The following is an 18,010-nucleotide window of genomic DNA, read 5'->3' on the forward strand; positions in this document are numbered from 1 at the left end:
TTTCCTCCCTCTAGAAAACCAGTTTCCTGGGGGCAATTCCAAGAAGTTAGTTTTGTTTTCTAACTTCAGTATGGAACACCCAAGTGAGTCCACAAAGAGCACTGAAGAATAAATAGGGTTTTATGAGTGGGCAGCCTCACAACCGTGACTATTCTAAGGAGGACCCAAGGCCCCTAAGAAAAATCCTAAGCCTAAGAAATCATCCAGACTTTCAATCTGCCCCAAAGCTCGCAGCCCCATGGCTTCCTTTTTGCCCACTCAGCATCCCCGAAGAGAAATTGGTGACCATTCCAGACACTTAGAGACTGAGGCCAGGAACATTCTGACGCAAAAAGTAAGCAAAGGTCAAAAAGACTGAGGAGCAGACATAGAGAATGGACTTGAGGACATGGGGAGGGGGAAGGGTAAGCTGGGACAAAGTGAGAGAGTGACATGGACTTATATATACTACCAAATGTAAAATAGATAGCTAGTGGGAAGCAGCCACATAGGACAGGGAGATCAGCTTGGTGCTTTGTGTCCACCTAGAGGGGTGGGATAGGGAGGGTGGGAGGGAGGGAGACACAAGAGGGAGGAGATATGGGGATATATGTATATGTATAGCTGACTCACTTTGTTATAAAGCAGAAACAAACACACCATTGTAAAGCAATTATACTCCAATAAAGATGTTAAAAAAAAAATAAAAAAAGACTGCGCAGAATCCAAGGGCCAGGTTGACCAGATGGCAAAATCTAAAAGCCAAGGGAGGTGAAAGTGGACAACATTCCTTTCCTTCTCCGGGCAGAAGCAAGGAAGATTCCACTAAACCTGGGGTCCCCAAAGTGTGGTCCACAGCAGCATCACCATCATGTTACAAATGCAAATTCTAGGGCCCAAAGCTAAACCTCCTGAATCAGAAGGTGTGGTAGAGCTCCAGGTGATCCTGAAGCAGTGGTTTGAGAACCACTGCACTAAACCAAAAGAGGGTTTGCATTTATAAAGGAACTGAGAGGCTCGGGGTGGCAGGGTAGATTGAGAGATGCACTGGCTCCCCAGATGTCTGGGGTATGCTCCGTAAGAGGCTAGAAAGACAAGCCCCTCCTAGAAGGGGGCCAGCTCTAACTGAACTTCCCACATCGATCCTGTCTCTCTGTCTGATCATGTGCAAAATTAACCTCAGGTGATGCTGAAACTCTCAATTTCCAAACCAAAACATTCTCAAGAGCAAATACTGGGCAATGACGGGGCTCTCTCACTAAGAGGATCCCCAATGCAAAGTGCCAACTCCCTCGAGCAGAGATCAAGTATTTTAATGTGGAAATAGGGTTTCTAGACAGATACTCAGCGAGTTCTGTTCTGTTGGGAAGTTGATCAGAGACAAAGTTTACAATAGGGTTAAACAAATTCCCAGCACTTTCTTCCTGGTACTCTAGTCAAAATGATCTTTAGTACAATAGTTTTTATCTAAAAAAAGGAAGTTGCAGAAGCTGTGCAAAGAGATAAGGCCAATCATCAGAGATGGGGGAGGGGTTGGAAAAAGTAAAATGGTTTCCCCTCATCCAGCCCTGATTACTGCTCTCTTTCCAATTGCACTACCAACAGGGGAAGGCAGAAAAAAAAAAGAGAGAGACAGTGAAGAGGCATTAAATAATGTGTTGCCCAATACAGTAGCCACTAGTCATCTGTGGCTATTTCAATTAATCAGAATTTTAAAAAGTCCCTTCCTCAGTCACACTAGCCATATTTCAAGTGCTCAATACTACACGTAGCTAGTGGCTGCCTCACTAGACAGGGCAGATATCAAATGGTTCCATCACCATGAACAGTTCTATTGGACAGTTCTGAGTTAGAAGAACCTACAGCTCTTTAAAAGAGGGTAAAAGGAGACCATCTGCTTCCCTTAAAGGAAGACTATATCCTTTTCGGTTAGCTGATGATCTAAGGATAAGATACTGGGAGAAACAGCTAACATCTTCCTGCCATAAAAAGGCTCAAAGAGCATCATTTTATGAAGGTAGAAAGGTTTCCTCTTCCTTATTGGTCTGAGAATGTGTTCACTCCCTTTCCCCCAGGAAACACCTTAAAAAATCTAAAGTGGCTGCTATTACCATTTGTAATTCACTGCTATCATGTGGAAGTTCATGTGGCAGAAGACAGACTCTGTCCAGGGACCCACACTGCCCAGGTTCACAGATCTTCAAAAACTTTTGCAAGTTTTGAGTTTGTTTATTTGGTCTTGGTTTTAACTAAATTTTATTTTTTAAATCCATTTGTTTTCCTATAGTTAATTAAAAGATTGATACCTAATATTTTAAAAAAGAAAGAAAGAAAAAGGAAAAGATAGGAAAAAAAGCATCAGTAATACCACCACTAAAATAGCAACAATGAATTTCCTTCCAATCTTTTTACCAAGTGTTTTCTGCTGCTTTTAGAACAATAACATTCTTTCCCTTTCTTAGGATGGAATAAGCACCTATATTTTCTAGCTTTCTTTGTTTCATTTTTATATAGCATTTTTTTCCATTTATTTGAAGGATTCTTAATATCACAGTAGATTCATAGTTTCTTCCAGATGGATCTGATAGATTCTTTTGGACTAACACATTTTGTTTCAGTATACTGGAGCCACGTGACAACCTCAGTGCAGCTCAAATCCCACTGTCCCAGAGACTCAGCCTCCCGTGTCCAACCCCAGCATTAAAAGAAGGAAAACAGTTTTACCCTCAGGGCCACCCCCAAGGACATAAAAGGGTCTAAAGATATCTCCCCCATATGTCCTACTCATGGTCCAAAATTCCTTTCCCAGGTGGCCTGCTGTGGTGGGAAGAACAGTGCACTGGAAGTGAGAAGGTTCCACCTCCTCCAAGCTCTAAGGCTCAAGAGATGACCATGCAGGAAGAGCATTTTACTTAGATTTCATTTTCTCCATTTGCTCTTTTATTGAGTACATATTAGGTATAATAAAATACAGCAGGAATAGCCAGCACTCAAGAGTGATCCCTATAGCTATGAATGTCTTTGGTGATTCCTCTCCATGGACTGAGAGCAACTGTAGTAGGAGTAGAAAGAACATCCCAAGGAAGCTTTTTTAGAGCAGGTGAAAGGGGATACCCAAGAGCAGAGAACAATGGCTGGACCTGTGGCCATCACCCACCAACAAGCCAGATACTTCTGGTGTGGTAGCAATGAGTGCCCCCTCTGTAGGAAGGCTCTCCTGGGAGAACTTTTGAGAGGGAGAGCCCCAGAGGGCCTGCCCTGCAGGATCTCACATCTGCATGAGCACCAGCCCCTTTGGAGAGTGCTTCCTACTCTGGAAGCAGGGGCAGGTAGTAGGGACCCTGGACCACCATGTTGCCTAGTTCCAGGAAGCACCCATGGACTACATAATGTGGCCTAAAAAGTGGAGCCTCCTAGAGTTGGACGAACACAGACTCCTGTCATATGAATCTGACTTTGTGTCTTGCCTCTGGCCCCTCCCACCCCTGTAATCTAAGGGCAAGTCACTCAATCTTTCAAAGCCCAATTCCACATCTAGGAAATGGAGATAGTAGGAGCACCCAGCCTTAGGGCTAGTGTGAGGATAAGATGAGGAAATCTATACAAAGCGCTTTCACTCAGCCTGACTCCCGTCAGCTCTTCCTCTTGGTGGTTGCTCATCCACTTCAACACAACATGTATTACTTTCTGTGGGATGATATGTGTGTCTTGGTGGTCCAGTTGGACTTGAAGCCCTGGAGGGGAAGGACCAGGACTTTGATTCCCAGCAAGGATCAGTGGCCCAGTGTCTAGTAGATGCTCAAAACATGTTTGGACACTATCATGACAGCAACTCCATCCTTGCTCGTTCTCTTCTAGGTATTACTGAGAGGACTCTTACTTGGATTTCACATTTCTTCTCCATCCACTCTTTTTATTGTATGTGCCGAGTACAAAATGTGATTCTAGAGGTCACAGAGATATGGGGATGACTAAGCATAATTTGGGGCCAGTGTGGAAGCACACGGAGCCCACTGCAGTGCCAGGTAGAACAGACTCCCAGAAGCTGTATTTTAGTGTTTTCTCAACAGGCTGAGAAAGCAAATAACCAAAAAGGCAAAGAGGCAGGTTCCATTTCATGCAATGCTATGCTAACAACTGTGAGTCAGAGGGCTACAGAATGACCACCGTGGCAGGTGGCAGTGTCAAACCACAACTGTGTATTCTTGACACTAACCATAGGTGTCCAGGTATACTGGCCCAGCCTCCTGGCAGCAGGCTTTCCTCAATAACCAGTGCATGCAAGCACACCTCAAATGAGATGGAAAATCAAAATCCCTCCCACTAAAGCACATCCAGACCCTGGGGCCTTGTGCACACACTCCCTGCCCTCTGGCCGTGTGCACCTCTCCTGATGGAGGTCCCCCACCTAGCCTCCAGGCATGGAGGGGGATCACCCAGCAAAGAGAGGACGGGGAATCTGAGCCTCAGTCAAGATCTCCTCCCTCCAGACCACAGAGAAGGAGCAGTATCTGCTCCTGTGGGGTCCAGAGCCCCAGTGGCCACCCCAAGAGATGGGTCATACCTGGGTGCCACTGCCTCGCATGATGTCCTCGGGAATGGCGTAGATCTGGTTCTCCATCTCAACCTTCTGGAGCCCATTGTCTGTTACTTTCACCCAAAGCACACGGAAGTTGGTCCCTCCAAGGTCCAGAGCCAGGAATTCTCCATGTTCTGCAGCGAGAAGGACCACTATTAGTTCGGGAAAGACAAGGTATAACTGTTTCACAGAGACCAAAACTTAAAACCCAAGAATCCTGCCATAAACACTGGTCATCTCTGGGTGATGAGGTGGCCAGCGGGTCTTTTTTCTACACACTTTTATGTATTGTCTGATTCTTTTTCTTAATGCTAAACACTTCTATATTACTTTCAGAATTCACGTAAAGAATCAGACAGTTTCACATCCAGTGATAGGGTGCCCACCCCCTCAGAGCTATTTCCCAAGGGCTTTCAGCCAAGTCCCCATCAAACTCACAGGGCCCATCAAGCCCTGTACCAGGAGAGCAGGTCTCAGGTTTTTGGGGGGGTTTTTTGGTTTTTTTTTAATTAATTAATTCATTTCTGGCTGTGTTGGGTCTTCGTTGCTGCGCACAGGCTTTCTCTAGTTGCATTGAGCGGGGGCTACTCTTTGTCGCGGTGTGCAGGCTTCTCATTGTGGTGGCTTCCGCTGTTGCGGAGCACGGGCTCTAGGCATGCAGGCTCAGTAGTTGTGGCTCTCGGGCTCTAGAGCGCAGGCTCAGTAGTCGTGGTGCACAATCTTAGCTGCTCCGTGGTACGTGGGATCTCCCTGGACCAGAGCTCAAACCCACGTCCCCTGCATTGGCAGGTGGATTCTTAACCACTGCGCCACCAGGGAAGTCCCCCAGGCCTCAGTTTTGTTCTTCATAGCCCCAGGACACCCAGCACGCTGCTACAAGCTTGTGGTCCCCTGGGCCTTTTGCCAAATTGTAGTCCCTGAACAAAATGTACTCTTTTATGTTTGTATACAGTGACAGCAACATCTCTCGGCAGGATGAGGGTCACATGATGGAGTGGAATGGGATCCAGCTGGCTATAAATTAAGAGGCCTAGCAAATAAGTCAAGTAGGTGTCCCCACCAATAAAAGATCCTAGGTGCTGACTTAAGAGTATATAAGACAAGAGTCAGGCCACTCAGAAAAGCCACAAGGCTGGGGCAGAGTGGGGAGAAGGAGACTCCACAGACACAAGGGGGTCAAGGTCTTCAGGTGTCACCAGGAAGGCACAGTCCAGTCTCCCCAGGAAATAAGCAGTGCAGAACAGGAAACGTCCAGATTCCAGATGATAATACTGGCTACAGGGACACGCGCCATTGTACAGCACAGAATGGAAGTGCTGAAGAGGCTCGGAGGCCAGAGCCAGTGCTGGGGCCCAGCGGGGCAGGCAAGGACTGGGGAACAAGGCAGGCTCGTCCCCTCAGCAGCCTCTTCAACCAGTACTGCTCCACCAGTCTTCCAATGTCCTGCCGCACACCTTCTTGAAGGATACATGATTATTTCCGGGGGGATTCACTTGTTGGCATGTTTGTCAACACTCGGCCACTTTCCTGATGGGAGACTTGCCACTGAAGTAAGGGAGAATGGATCGGATGGTCAGGGAAGCGCTCTGACTAAATGAAACAAGGATTTATTCTGACCCACTTCTTCTCAGCGGCAATAACTGTTTGGCCCTGAGAAAAGCTACATCTGCCCAGCTCCTTGACGGCACTTACCCACACAGTCCCTACAGTCCAGAGGGGCAACTTGGGGCGGGCATCATTCACCCGACATTCCGTGGGGACTTGCCTCCACACAACAATGGCTTGCTGGTAACAATATACAGAGACTGGCTCTGGAGCCCACATTACCTGCATCAGAACCCCAGCCACATTTTGGCCGTGGCAAATTCCTGAGCCTCTGAGCCTCAGCTGCCTCATCTCTAGAGGAGGAACATCATACCTCATGTGGTTGAGGTGAGGGGAAGAGCAGATAATGTGCCTCAAGTAACCAGCACAGTGCCAAGAACTCAGGACACACTAAATAAGTACTAGAAACTTTCCATCCAGGCTCTCGGCAAACACTGCCTGACACCCACACTTAAAAGTCTCCCAGGGGGCTTCCCTGGTGGTGCAGTGGTTGAGAGTCCGCCTGCCGATGCAGGGGACACGGGTTCGTGCCCCGGTCTGGGAAGATCCCGCATGCCACGGAGCGGCTGGGCCCGTAAGCCATGGCCGCTGAGCCTGCACATCCGGAGCCTGTGCTCCGCAATGGGAGAGGCCACAACAGTGAGAGGCCCGCGTACCGCAAAAAAAAAAAAAAAAAAAGTCTCCCAGGCCCAGTATTAGGACTGCCTCTCAGACTGAAAAAAGTAAAAGCAACATTCTGAGGCAAGACTGAAGAAACCTGTCCAAGGAAAGCCATTGAAATCTTCTCCAGTGACTTTAGCATTCCTCCTCAGGGGTACTAATTTTCCGTCCCTTCCCTGGCATCTGGAGGTCCCCCCAGCCCTCTAGCTACAGTTGCTAGATAGCTTGGGTAACCTCAGCCCCATCTGGGGAGACTGCCCCTCTTGTGGCCATGGATGACTTTTCCAGGCACTCCAGTTCTGAGCCTCCCCTGGTAGTGGGACGTCAGCCAGTTCGTAGGGAAAACTATGTGTGGTTGTCATGGGGGATGAAAAGGAAAATCAGAGATGAACTGCCTGCATCAGCACTCTGCCCCAGGACACATGAATCTGCTGAATCGGCAACCGTGGGGGACTGAGGCTGCCGAGGCTGCCCCTGGTTGGTCACGATTTAAGGCCAGCCCAGCCGGATTCACTGGAGAGGACAGCTCCGTCAAGAATGGTGGTTTTGCAGTATTTGCTGATGGACTGAAGGGAAACCACAAATAATACAGTGCTGCTGATAATTCCATTCCCAGGAAGGAATGTCATTCTTTTCAGACTCCACCAGGTCAGACATTCCTCTGCATCCCTCCTCCCTGATGCTCCCTCCATAAACACACAGGATCACAACTACCAGAGCCAAAGACTTTATTCCTTCCAGAGTCCAATATCTCTGAGGCAGGCCCAGCATCATGACTCCTAGAGCTAAATCCTAAGGTGACCCCTGGGGACAGTGGATGGACCCCTACCCTAGTGCCTGCCTCTCCACCACCCATGAGAGGCCCTCACACAGAGAAGCAGCAAGCTTTGCTTTGAATTCCAGCTCAGCTGCTTCACTACCTGTGTGGCTTCTCTGAGCATATCACCTCAGCTGCAGAACAGGGCTCATAATGCTGACTTTCCCAGGGGTCATGAGCTTACATGAAATACAGAACACATTATGTGAATATATAGGTATACTGTAAGCCATCAATAAACAGCTGCTGCTGTCACTGTTATTACTCCTTTGATTACGTAGCTCCTCTCGTATCCCTACCTACTCCTATCCTACTCCTGGCCCAGGTCCTACTTACACTGTCAACCTTCCGGGACACCCCAGAAGCCCAGAGCAGAGAGTGTGTGATGTGGTGTGAAGGAGGATGGCATCTATGGGCCTGGGACAGTCAGACTGGACGGGCAGGAGTAAGGCTCTGGGGCAGGAGAACATGTCTACAGCAGGTTTCTTAAGTACACAGCCACAGGGTAGACAACCCAGTAAGGTCCAGCGAGATCATTCTGCTGAATGAGTATACTTGGTATTCGAGGCAATGTATTAAGAAAACATCTCATATTGCATCTGCTTATTGATGGTTCATTTATTAAACAAAATATTTGAGGAGACCATAAGACCAGAGGTAAGATTTCTTTTATTGTTAAGCATGCTGTTATGTCTAGAAAACATTTTTAATATCTGATTTTTAAAATGTTCAAACAGTACCAAAGTGGAAAAAATGAAAAGCAAACATCTCTTCTCTTCCCCATGCCCCAAAAGTAACCATTATTAACATTTCTTGAGTGTCCTTAGATACATTTATATTATAAAAACAGGGAAGACTGTTAACTGACACATTCTAAGAAAAGAGTTTGAATTGCTGGTTCTAAGGATTTATGTGTTTGATTACCAAAGATATTAGCAAATTAACTTCCTAAAAATTCTCTCCAAATTCCACATAAACCAACAGGTGGGTGTCACTGTCACCAGTGTCCTATGTTATGTACAATTAATCTTTGCCAACCTCATAGGTCAAAGTGGCAGCTCATTTTTTAAACTTGGTTTCTTTCCTTTGTGTAGGTTAGACATTTTGAATTATTGACTGGCATTGTGAATTCTTTCTTCTGTGAATTTACTGTTCAAATGTTTTGTCTTTTAAAAATATATATTTATTATTTTCTTAATAATGTAAAAGAGCTCTTTGCATATTAATGAAACTAGTTTTGTTGGTTGTATATCTGCAATTATTTTTCTCCAGTTGGATATTTGTCTTCACTGCCCTTTCTAAATCTCTCCAGTTACTTCTAAATGTTGTCACCAGCACTGCTAAAATAAAAGAAGCAAGATTTCACCATAGGTTTATTTAAAAGATCAAATTCATCTTATACTTTCTTATGTGACTTTTTGAAAAAAATGAAGCCCAGAACCCTGTCTTCATCTCTCTTGTCTCTGGGACACAGTTCAGACTTTTCCACTTGCATCTGGATTATTGTGGCAATAAAACAATGGAAAGACAGAGGCAGGTGTGGAGGAGGTTTAGTTAATTTAAGGCCCACCATGTAGATATTTTTAAAAGGAGAAAAATATGTTGTGTGATATTCATAAACATTATCTCATTAATCCTCAACAACCTTATTGGACATCATGATCCCAATTTCCAGATAAGAAAACTAAGGCTCAGGTCAAGTAACTGAAACCAAGATTTAAATCCAGGTCTAGCTCTCTAGCAAAGTTTTCTACTGCAGTGAGCAAGAAGGCTGCTCATGAGAAAGTTGTAAATCCTCAAATAAGGAATTCTTCATTATCGGGACTTCCCTGGTGGTCCAATGGTTAGGGCTCCGCGTTTTCACTGCTGAGGACCCGGGTTCAGAGCCTGGTTGGGGAACTAAAATCATGCAAGCCGCGTGGTGTGGCCAAAAAAAAAAAAGGAATTCTTCATTATCGATGCCAAGAGCATAAAACCCAAAGGTTGCCACAGGCTCTAAGCCGGCCTGCGTGGCAAAGGAAGTGACACTGTGGTTCAGAAGCTGAGTCACTTAGTTAAGATCATACAAGGGTAAACAACTGCTGGATTTGACCCCAAGTTCATCTGACCCCAGCACCCGTGCCAGTCCCTATGCACCTCACCCATATCTCTCGTGGTGCTGGTTCCTGGAAGCTGAGGATTACCTGACGCAGAATCCAGGATGGAAGCAAATAAGCCATAAAGTGATGAAAAAGAAAGCAAAACTGCCCTAATCTTTATCAGTAACTTGGCCCATCCCTCTGGGCCAAGTGTTCTCAAACTTGAGTGGGAGGCGGCAGACACACATCCACTGGCAAGAGGTGACACACCCTTCTCCCCAAAGGAACCCAGGACCTGCTAAGGCTTTTCGAGGCAGGTTTTTTCAGCAGCCGCAAATTGGTGCCGTCTCATACAATTATACCAAACCTCCGTTCGCACCTTACTGGACACTCCCCAATCTCTCTCTGATGAAGGTTCTCCTAATTAAGAACATCCCCCTCCAAAAGCAGACAAAAGAAGAGGTAACAACCCTCTATCGAAAGGAAATAAGGGGGCTTCCCTGGTGGCGCAGTGGTTAAGAATCCGCCTGCCAATGCTGGGGACACGGCTTCGAGCCCTGGTCCAGGAAGATCCCAAACGCCGCAGAGCAACTAAGCCTGTGCGCCACAACTACTGAGCCCACAAGCCACAATTACTGAAACCCATGCACCTCAACGAACAGTAGCACATGCTCACCCCAACTAGAGAAAGCCCGCACACAGCAACGAAGACCCAACACAGCCAAAAATAAAATAAATAAATTTAAAAAAAAAAAGGAAATAAGGACTCATAGTTAAGAGGAACTGGCAATAGGAGTATTAGGTCTTGCCACCCTCCATCGAATTACCCAATGGTTAAGATTCAAGTTGCTGGGCTTCCCTTGTGGTGCAGTGGTTGAGAATCCGCGTGCCAATGCAGGGGACACAGGTTCAAGCCCTGGTCCAGGAAGATCCCACATGCCGCAGAGCAACTAATCCTGTACACCACAACTACTGAGCCCGCACTCTAGAGCCCGCGAGCCACAACTACTGAGCCCGCGCACCACAACTACTGAGCCCGCGCACCACAACTACTGAAGCCCGCGTGCCCAGAGCCCGTGCTCCACAACAAGAGAAGCCACTGCAACGAGAAGCCCGCACACCGCAATGAAGAGTAGCCCCCGCTCGCCACAACTAGAGAAAAGTCTGCGCACAGTAAAGAAGACCCAACTGCGGCCATAAATAAATAAATAAATTTATTTATTTTTTAAAAAAATGGATTCAAGTTTTTCCCTCTGGCAGAGTTTGTTTGCTGACTCATTTCCCATCCTGGACTACCACTCTCCCACTCTCAGTGAGGTTCTTATCAAATACATAAGGTCAGCGAGATAAAGGGGTTTCAATTTCTCCTGGGAACTCACCTGTCCCAGGGAAAGGCTAAAGAGGACTAAAATGGCATCTGAGTAAGTAACCACCTGAACATGATAGTCACTGTCATCTCGGTTGATGGGACATCAGTAGTGTATTTGAGCAGGCCCTAACTCTAGCATTATTCAAGTCACTCACTCACAATGTCCAAGCAATTTGTGAGGGGTGAGGGCCAGACGAATTTCCCAACAGTCTATTTTCAATCACTAGGTATTTGCCACTAATTAAAATAGATCACCACCTGTTCCTCCCATCAGGAGCTCAGAGCAGTGTGCCAACCAGTGCACAAAGGACGACTTGTGAACAGAACAGGTCTGGTTTTGTTTTGCATTTTTAAGCAGCAGTGCCCTTTTGTCGAAGGCAACTGTGTTCAGAAGTGGCAGAGCACTGCCTTGTTAAGGCTAGAGCCAGAGCCCAGTCCCTCACCCTGGGCAGGGCTTCTTCAGGTGATCAAATGGACTTCTTCGGAAGCCTCCTTTAGACAAGTAGCTTTGATGCAGCGTTCCCAGAGCTCTGAGGATCCTTGAAGTTGCCATAGTGCCTGCTAGCACTCCGCGACAGATGGCTAAGAATGTACGGCATGGACTCCAATTGAGAGGACAACTAAAAGTCTCTAGGTCTTGAGTAGGTAATCCAGCAAAACTAACTTTGCCAGACACAGGTTTCAAGGCACGTATTTCCCAAGTACCTGGAAACACCACAGTCACTACCACCTCTGGCAGCCTCTTTTTAAGTTCCAAGATTTCGGATACTCCATTATAGTACAACAAGACACTGAATGCCAAAATGTAGAAACAGAGAAACGTAAAGCTGCTTCAGTTGAAGGGAGGGGCCTGGAGCACATACCATTTGTAAGTGCCCCCCAAACCTCCCAAAACACCATCAGAAAGCACCACCCTGCTGCTTTTATACTCAGGAAATGTTTCTTAAGCTCAAAATATGTGCCACTCACAGAGAAATGTTATACTAGCTCCACAGATGTGAAACTCCTCTTCAAAGGATTAAAATATGATTATCTTTCAATACTGTGTAGGCATTGAGTGTGTTAAGATTTTCAGGCAGGCCGACATGGGTTCAAATCCCATTTTAACATGTATTAGCCATATAAATACAGGTAAATTATTAGAAATCTGATACTCAGATTTCATCATCTGTTAAAAGGGGACAGTAATAACCTCCTGTCTAGCCAGCACCTCCCCATCACTCGCCAGGACACAGAGACACAGAGACACAGACACACAGTTTTTGGTCAAGAATCAATGCAATGAATGCGTAAGGTGTTTGGCACAATGCCTGGTGTATGTAAAATGTTTAATAAACTCCAGTTACCACTATATGGAGGCTACTTATCAATACAATCTTCATTTTATATTGTAGGCACCATATAAATCCACTTATTAGTTTGCATGTATGCAAGCTATTAATCTATGTCCCCACGACACAGCTGTTGATACAATGCTGAGCAACCCAGATAAGGGCTCCTTTCAGAGTAAAGGGCTCCTTTACCAGCCTCCATGCACCCTATCACCAGCCTAGTCTCTCTTTATCATGTCATGTACTTGCATTATATGACCTAGTATCATTTCCTTTATGATGATAAATGATATCCTTATGTCCCCAGGATAATGTGCACTCTTCAGAAGTGGGGCACAAGGCTGCTCAGCACATTGCTGCCCCACAGAGGACCAGCCTCAGAGGGGATTCTATTGAACGAACTGAACAGCTAGGCCTGAGTTACAAATAGAAGAATGAATGCATTGCGCTAGCAGTGTTGGGGGCCTCTAGTGATATGCCTAAGGGCCCAGGCTTTGGAACACAGATGGCTGGGTTCAAATCCCAATGCTTCTACTTGCTCATTATGTGACTTTGGGCCAAGGTGCCTAATCTCTCTAAATCTAGTTTCTTTTTCTCTAAAACAGGGTTTATGGTGTCTACCATTGAATCACTGTGAGAATTAATGAGATAGTTCAAATACAGTGCTTAGCATAGTACCTGGCATTTATAAGCCTACATTTTAAAATTATCATCATCATCATCATCATCATTCCCTGCTCTCGAGGGAATTAAATCTAGCTAGAGGGTAGAGATACATTCACCTGCAAAAAATAATTCACAATTCATGGAAGTGGGGAAGTATCAAAAGATCAATACAGCAAAGGTTTCATCTTACTCTGCCTTAAGACATGCTTATATCTAAACAATTCTGCCAAGACAGTGAGGGCAATAAAGATACTACAAAGATAATTTATTTCTAAATTGGAACGCTGGAAAAAAAATTTGTTAAAAATGTAAATTATTTATTAAATAAATAAACCCATTGGAATGCTGGAATATTTGTAGATTTTTAGTTGGGTCTACTTGAGCTTCTTATTATAATGGTACAAAGTCAATCCATATTTATGGTCAATTTTAAAAGATAATAACCTGATTTGCTCCAGAAACTTTTGTTCAGCAACATGAGCCAATGTAAAGCATGAATCTTATGGCCTTGGAGTCAAGACTACCTATGCTTAAAGTCCAACTGTGCCACTAACTGTACACAGGTGACCTGGGCAATCTCTTTTAGCCTCAGTTGCCTTATTTTTAAATTGGAAATGTCTCCCTTGTAGAGTTTGCATGGAGAGTAAAACAGATTGTTTCCATAAACAGACATCATGGGTGCTCATTAAATGATATCAGCTATTCCTGCATTTCCTCTTAAGATGGAACTGTCCTCTGAAAGCCAGATGCCTTGTGATGTGTGTAATGGGCCCCCTGACAGGGCTGTGACTGGGGCTGGTACTGCAATCACATGCATAGTTCAGCTTAGGTTAGGGCTGCCTACAGAGAGGTCAAGATGGTGAGATTCCTGACAGATACAAATAAAGAATTTCTCTGTTCAACTCTGCATTGCCAAAAACAAAAAGGGTGGGGGGAGTCACAGACAATAATTATTGGGGCAAGTGGAACTCTCATACAGCATTGGTGGGAGTAGAAAATAGTTCAACCACTTTGGAAACCAAAGTTCAAACCACTTTGGTCTGGGAGTTTCTTATAAATTAAACACATCCCAAACCCTATGACCCAGAAATTCCACTCCTAGTTGTTTCCTCAAGAAAAGGAAGAAAACAAAAACATATGTCCACAAAGAAGCTTGTGCAAGAATGTTTATAGTAGCTTTCATCAAAAACTGGAAACAGCCCAGGTGGCCATTGAATTCATTGTAATATAGGATTCCAATCACACCACGGAATCAGCAACCAAAAAGGAGCTACTGATATACACTACACGGATAAAGCCCACATTTTGATGGGTAAATGAAGTCTTGCATAAAGAGTAAATACTATATGATTGTATATACGGGAAGTTCTAGAACAGGCAAAACAAATACACGTGGAAAATTTAAAACAGTGATTACTTCTGGGGGTTGGGGACAGGGACTGCCTGGGAAGGTGCAGCAGGGAGCTTCCTGGGCTGATAATGTTTTCTATCTTGATAGGGGTTGTATTAAACAGGTATACGTACTTGTCAACTCATCAGATGATATTTAAGATTTGCATCTCGTACGAAATTTTACATCAAAAGAAAAAAGAGCAAATATTGAACTCTGGTTAATAATGGGCCTGCTGAAGTTCTGGGGTTGAAATGAACTGATTTCTGCAATTTACTTTGCAATGCCTCAAATAAAACAAGAGGGACTGATGGGAGGAAGGATAGAGGAGTGTGATAAAACAAATCTAGTTAAAATATCAGTGTAGACTCTAGGTAGTCTGTATACGGATGTTCATTATACAATTCTTTCAACTTTTTTAAACTGTCTTAGAGAAAAAAACAAATAAGGAGCATTTTTTATATACATACCAGCTGACACCAAATTCAGTTACCTAAGTAAGATATTCTTGAACCATTTACATTTTCATTTTTATCTGTGCCAACTATGTTTCTTTGCACTGCATGGTCCACACAGTCTACGAAGCACAGATATTTTAAAATCAGCCCCCACAGGGCTCTGACTGTTGACATTCTCTTCCTTCTCACAGAGAACTCAAACCATAATTTGGAAGTTCATATTTCATGTGTGTAATGGAAGCCTCCATCATAAACAAATGGCCTGAAACCTCCTGAAGTCTCTCCCACGTTCTCTACCAGGTCTTTGATTACCATTAAATAGCTGAGACCTGATTTATGAAAGCTGGAACCTGGTCCTTGCTCCAAAATGCAGGTAGGGCCTCCAACGATGGGGATGAACCCTCACACCTGCTCCCTCCAATCAAAAGGACCTGGGAGATTCACTCACCCTCTCTCAGTAAAATCGGTGCTGGCTGTGAGTCTTGCCATGGTGGCTGCATAGGACTGTGTTTACAACACACATGGGAAGGTAACATAACCGAGTCCCCCTTAATTCTCAGAGAGCCAACCCTCTGATGTTTCTTCTTTTTACAAATGAGAAAATGGAGGAATAGGGCATAAATGAACTGCTCTAAAGCACACAGCTTGAATTCAAACCCTTTTAAACCTAGAATTTTGATCTTCACTCCTCACCACACACTGCCCTGAAACCACCTCTCACCTCTGGCAAGAAATAGCCAATTTTACAAAGGTCTGACCAGGACAAAACTGGGTAAGAAGCATTTGACAGTGGCTTTCACACTGCAAGCTGAAAAAGAAATTAGTGAGACCTGACTAGAGACAGTTTTAAAGTATAGAAGATAATAGATCTGGGGCTTCCCTGGTGGCGCAGTGGTTAAGAATCCGCCTGCCAATGCAGGGGACACAGGTTCAAGCCCTGGTCTGGGAAGATCCCACATGCTGCAGAGCAACTAATCCTGTACACCACAACTACTGAGCCTGAGCTCTGGAGCTCGCGAGCCACAACTACTGAGCCCACATGCCGCAACTACTGAAGCCCACACGCCTAGAGCCCGTGCTCCACAAGAGAAGCCACTGCAACGAGAAGCCCACACACCGCAACGAAGAGTAGCCCCCACTCACCGCAACTAGAGAAAGCCTGCGTGCAGCAACGAAGACCCAACGCAGCCAAGAATGAATGAATGAATTTTTTTTAAAAAAAGAAGATAATAGATCTGTCACATTCAAGAATAAACATTAGTTCCTGAAACTTGTTTTCGTTGTATATCAACATTCATATGTATGTGTTTCTTGCTGTGACTATGCAGTCCAAAAAAGTTAGAGAGCCACTGACTAAGTCCCTTTAGAGCAGAGGTTTAGATCTGAGGTTTAACTTCCCAGATATGAAAAAGTAACACTGGAAAGGGCTGAGCAACATTCTGAGGAAGGCTAGCCTGGAGCAGGTGCCACTTGAGCAAGGTCTCTAGCCTTCTGTAGAAGAGAAGCACAGTCACCAACAGCAGCAACAGTGCCGGGACTGCGGCCTTGGCCGGCAAGCAGATGCACCAGCCAAGCCTCACAGGCTGCGTGACCACGTCCAGGGGAAAGGCAGTGGTCCCTGCACACAACGGCTCTCTCGTTTCTCCTCTCAGCACTTTACTGGGGTGCCAATAAAAAGAAGAATGTTCATTTTTGACAGGCTTTATCTAGTGAAGAGGTACTGGTCCTCACTGCCACATTCCATAACACACAGCCCAACTAACGAAATATAAAACTCAAAACTTTGATGTTGAACACTTTCAATTATATTCCCTCATGTTCCCCTCCCAGTTCCATTTTCTTTCTCTCTCTCCAGAAGCAACCCCTATCATTTATCTGGTACACATTTTCTAGCTTATATCCTAACAATTTTAGGATGTGTGTGTGTCCATGAGCAACATATAGCATTACTCGGAGAAGTTTTTTTAAAATAACATTCAACTACTATGAGGTACATGTCCTTCTGCAATTTTTCACTCTTCGTTTTGTAAATGTATCCATATTTATACATGGTCATTTTTGTGACACGCTATATTGTATCCCTTCATATGCACAGTCTATAAACTGTTCCCAATATGCTGTCATTATAAGCGGCACTGCCATGAACATTCTTAGACATGTCTCCTCGAGTTCACATGGGAATCTGTTCAAGGTATAGTTGGAAGTAGAATTGCTAGTTGTCATATACATATATTTTCAACGTAACTAGTCACTGCCAACCTCACACTCCGGGCGAAACACTACCAATAGCTCGATACATATCCTTGAGACATTACACACCTGTACACACATATATAGTTTTATGTGTGTATATATATTCTGTAAAATCACACACGTGATTTTACAGAATATGAATTTACATAATTCTATCTCATGCTTTATGAGGGGTTGCAGAGGACTGTTTTCTGCATTAATTGACCAGTGCCCAACTGATGGACATTAAAGGGGTTTTCCCTCATTACAGTAAGTCAAGGAACTTTGTGCGTAAATACACTGACACACTAGCTCCAGGACATGTGTAGAACAGACCAGGACTGCTGGATCCACCTCTTATTTTTACAAAGGAGAAAAGGCTGAGTCCCAGAGAACTGGGATGAGGAGCTGGCCCACAGACCCCCCAGCAAATGAGGAATGAAAGGGCTGGGGACCCCATTTCCTACATTCTGGTCTCTAGTACTCTAGGGGGCACCTGTTCTGCTTAAGTAAATAAAACATCCCAATACACAGTATTCCTTTCACACACTGCCTCCGTTTACACTGTAGAATCTGAGGTTATAAAGAGGTACTCTGGGTATCACAAAAGTCATGTAAAATCTCCCTGCTTCTGTGTGGAAAGAAGGTCAGGCAGATAAGTCTTGCACCAGACCCCCCCACCCCAAGAAGCCTACAGGAGTCAGCCTCTGGCTCCTGTCCTCAGTCCAGGCAACTCAAATGCATAGAAGCCAAAATCATGCCTGCTGCTCCACTGTGGGTAGAGGTGGGACAAAGACAGGCTCCAAGGACTCTGGCCTGAGGTCAGAGAAAGAGACTTAATGACCA

At 44.9% G+C, this 18,010-nt stretch overlaps 1 protein-coding gene across 2 annotated transcripts in view; it reads right to left on the reverse strand.

Annotated features, from left to right (window-relative positions):
* Window positions 1-18,010, reverse strand: part of HK2 (hexokinase 2) — a 61,579-nt gene that overhangs the window by 21,557 nt on the left and 22,012 nt on the right. For both annotated transcript variants that reach the window (XM_067704568.1, XM_067704569.1), the window contains exon 3: window positions 4,544-4,692. In XM_067704568.1, the coding sequence (XP_067560669.1) occupies window positions 4,544-4,692 (149 nt within the window). The remainder of the gene's footprint in view (window positions 1-4,543; window positions 4,693-18,010) is intronic.

This window comes from Pseudorca crassidens, chromosome 14 (assembly GCF_039906515.1).
Source record: "Pseudorca crassidens isolate mPseCra1 chromosome 14, mPseCra1.hap1, whole genome shotgun sequence".
NCBI lineage: Eukaryota > Metazoa > Chordata > Mammalia > Artiodactyla > Delphinidae > Pseudorca > Pseudorca crassidens.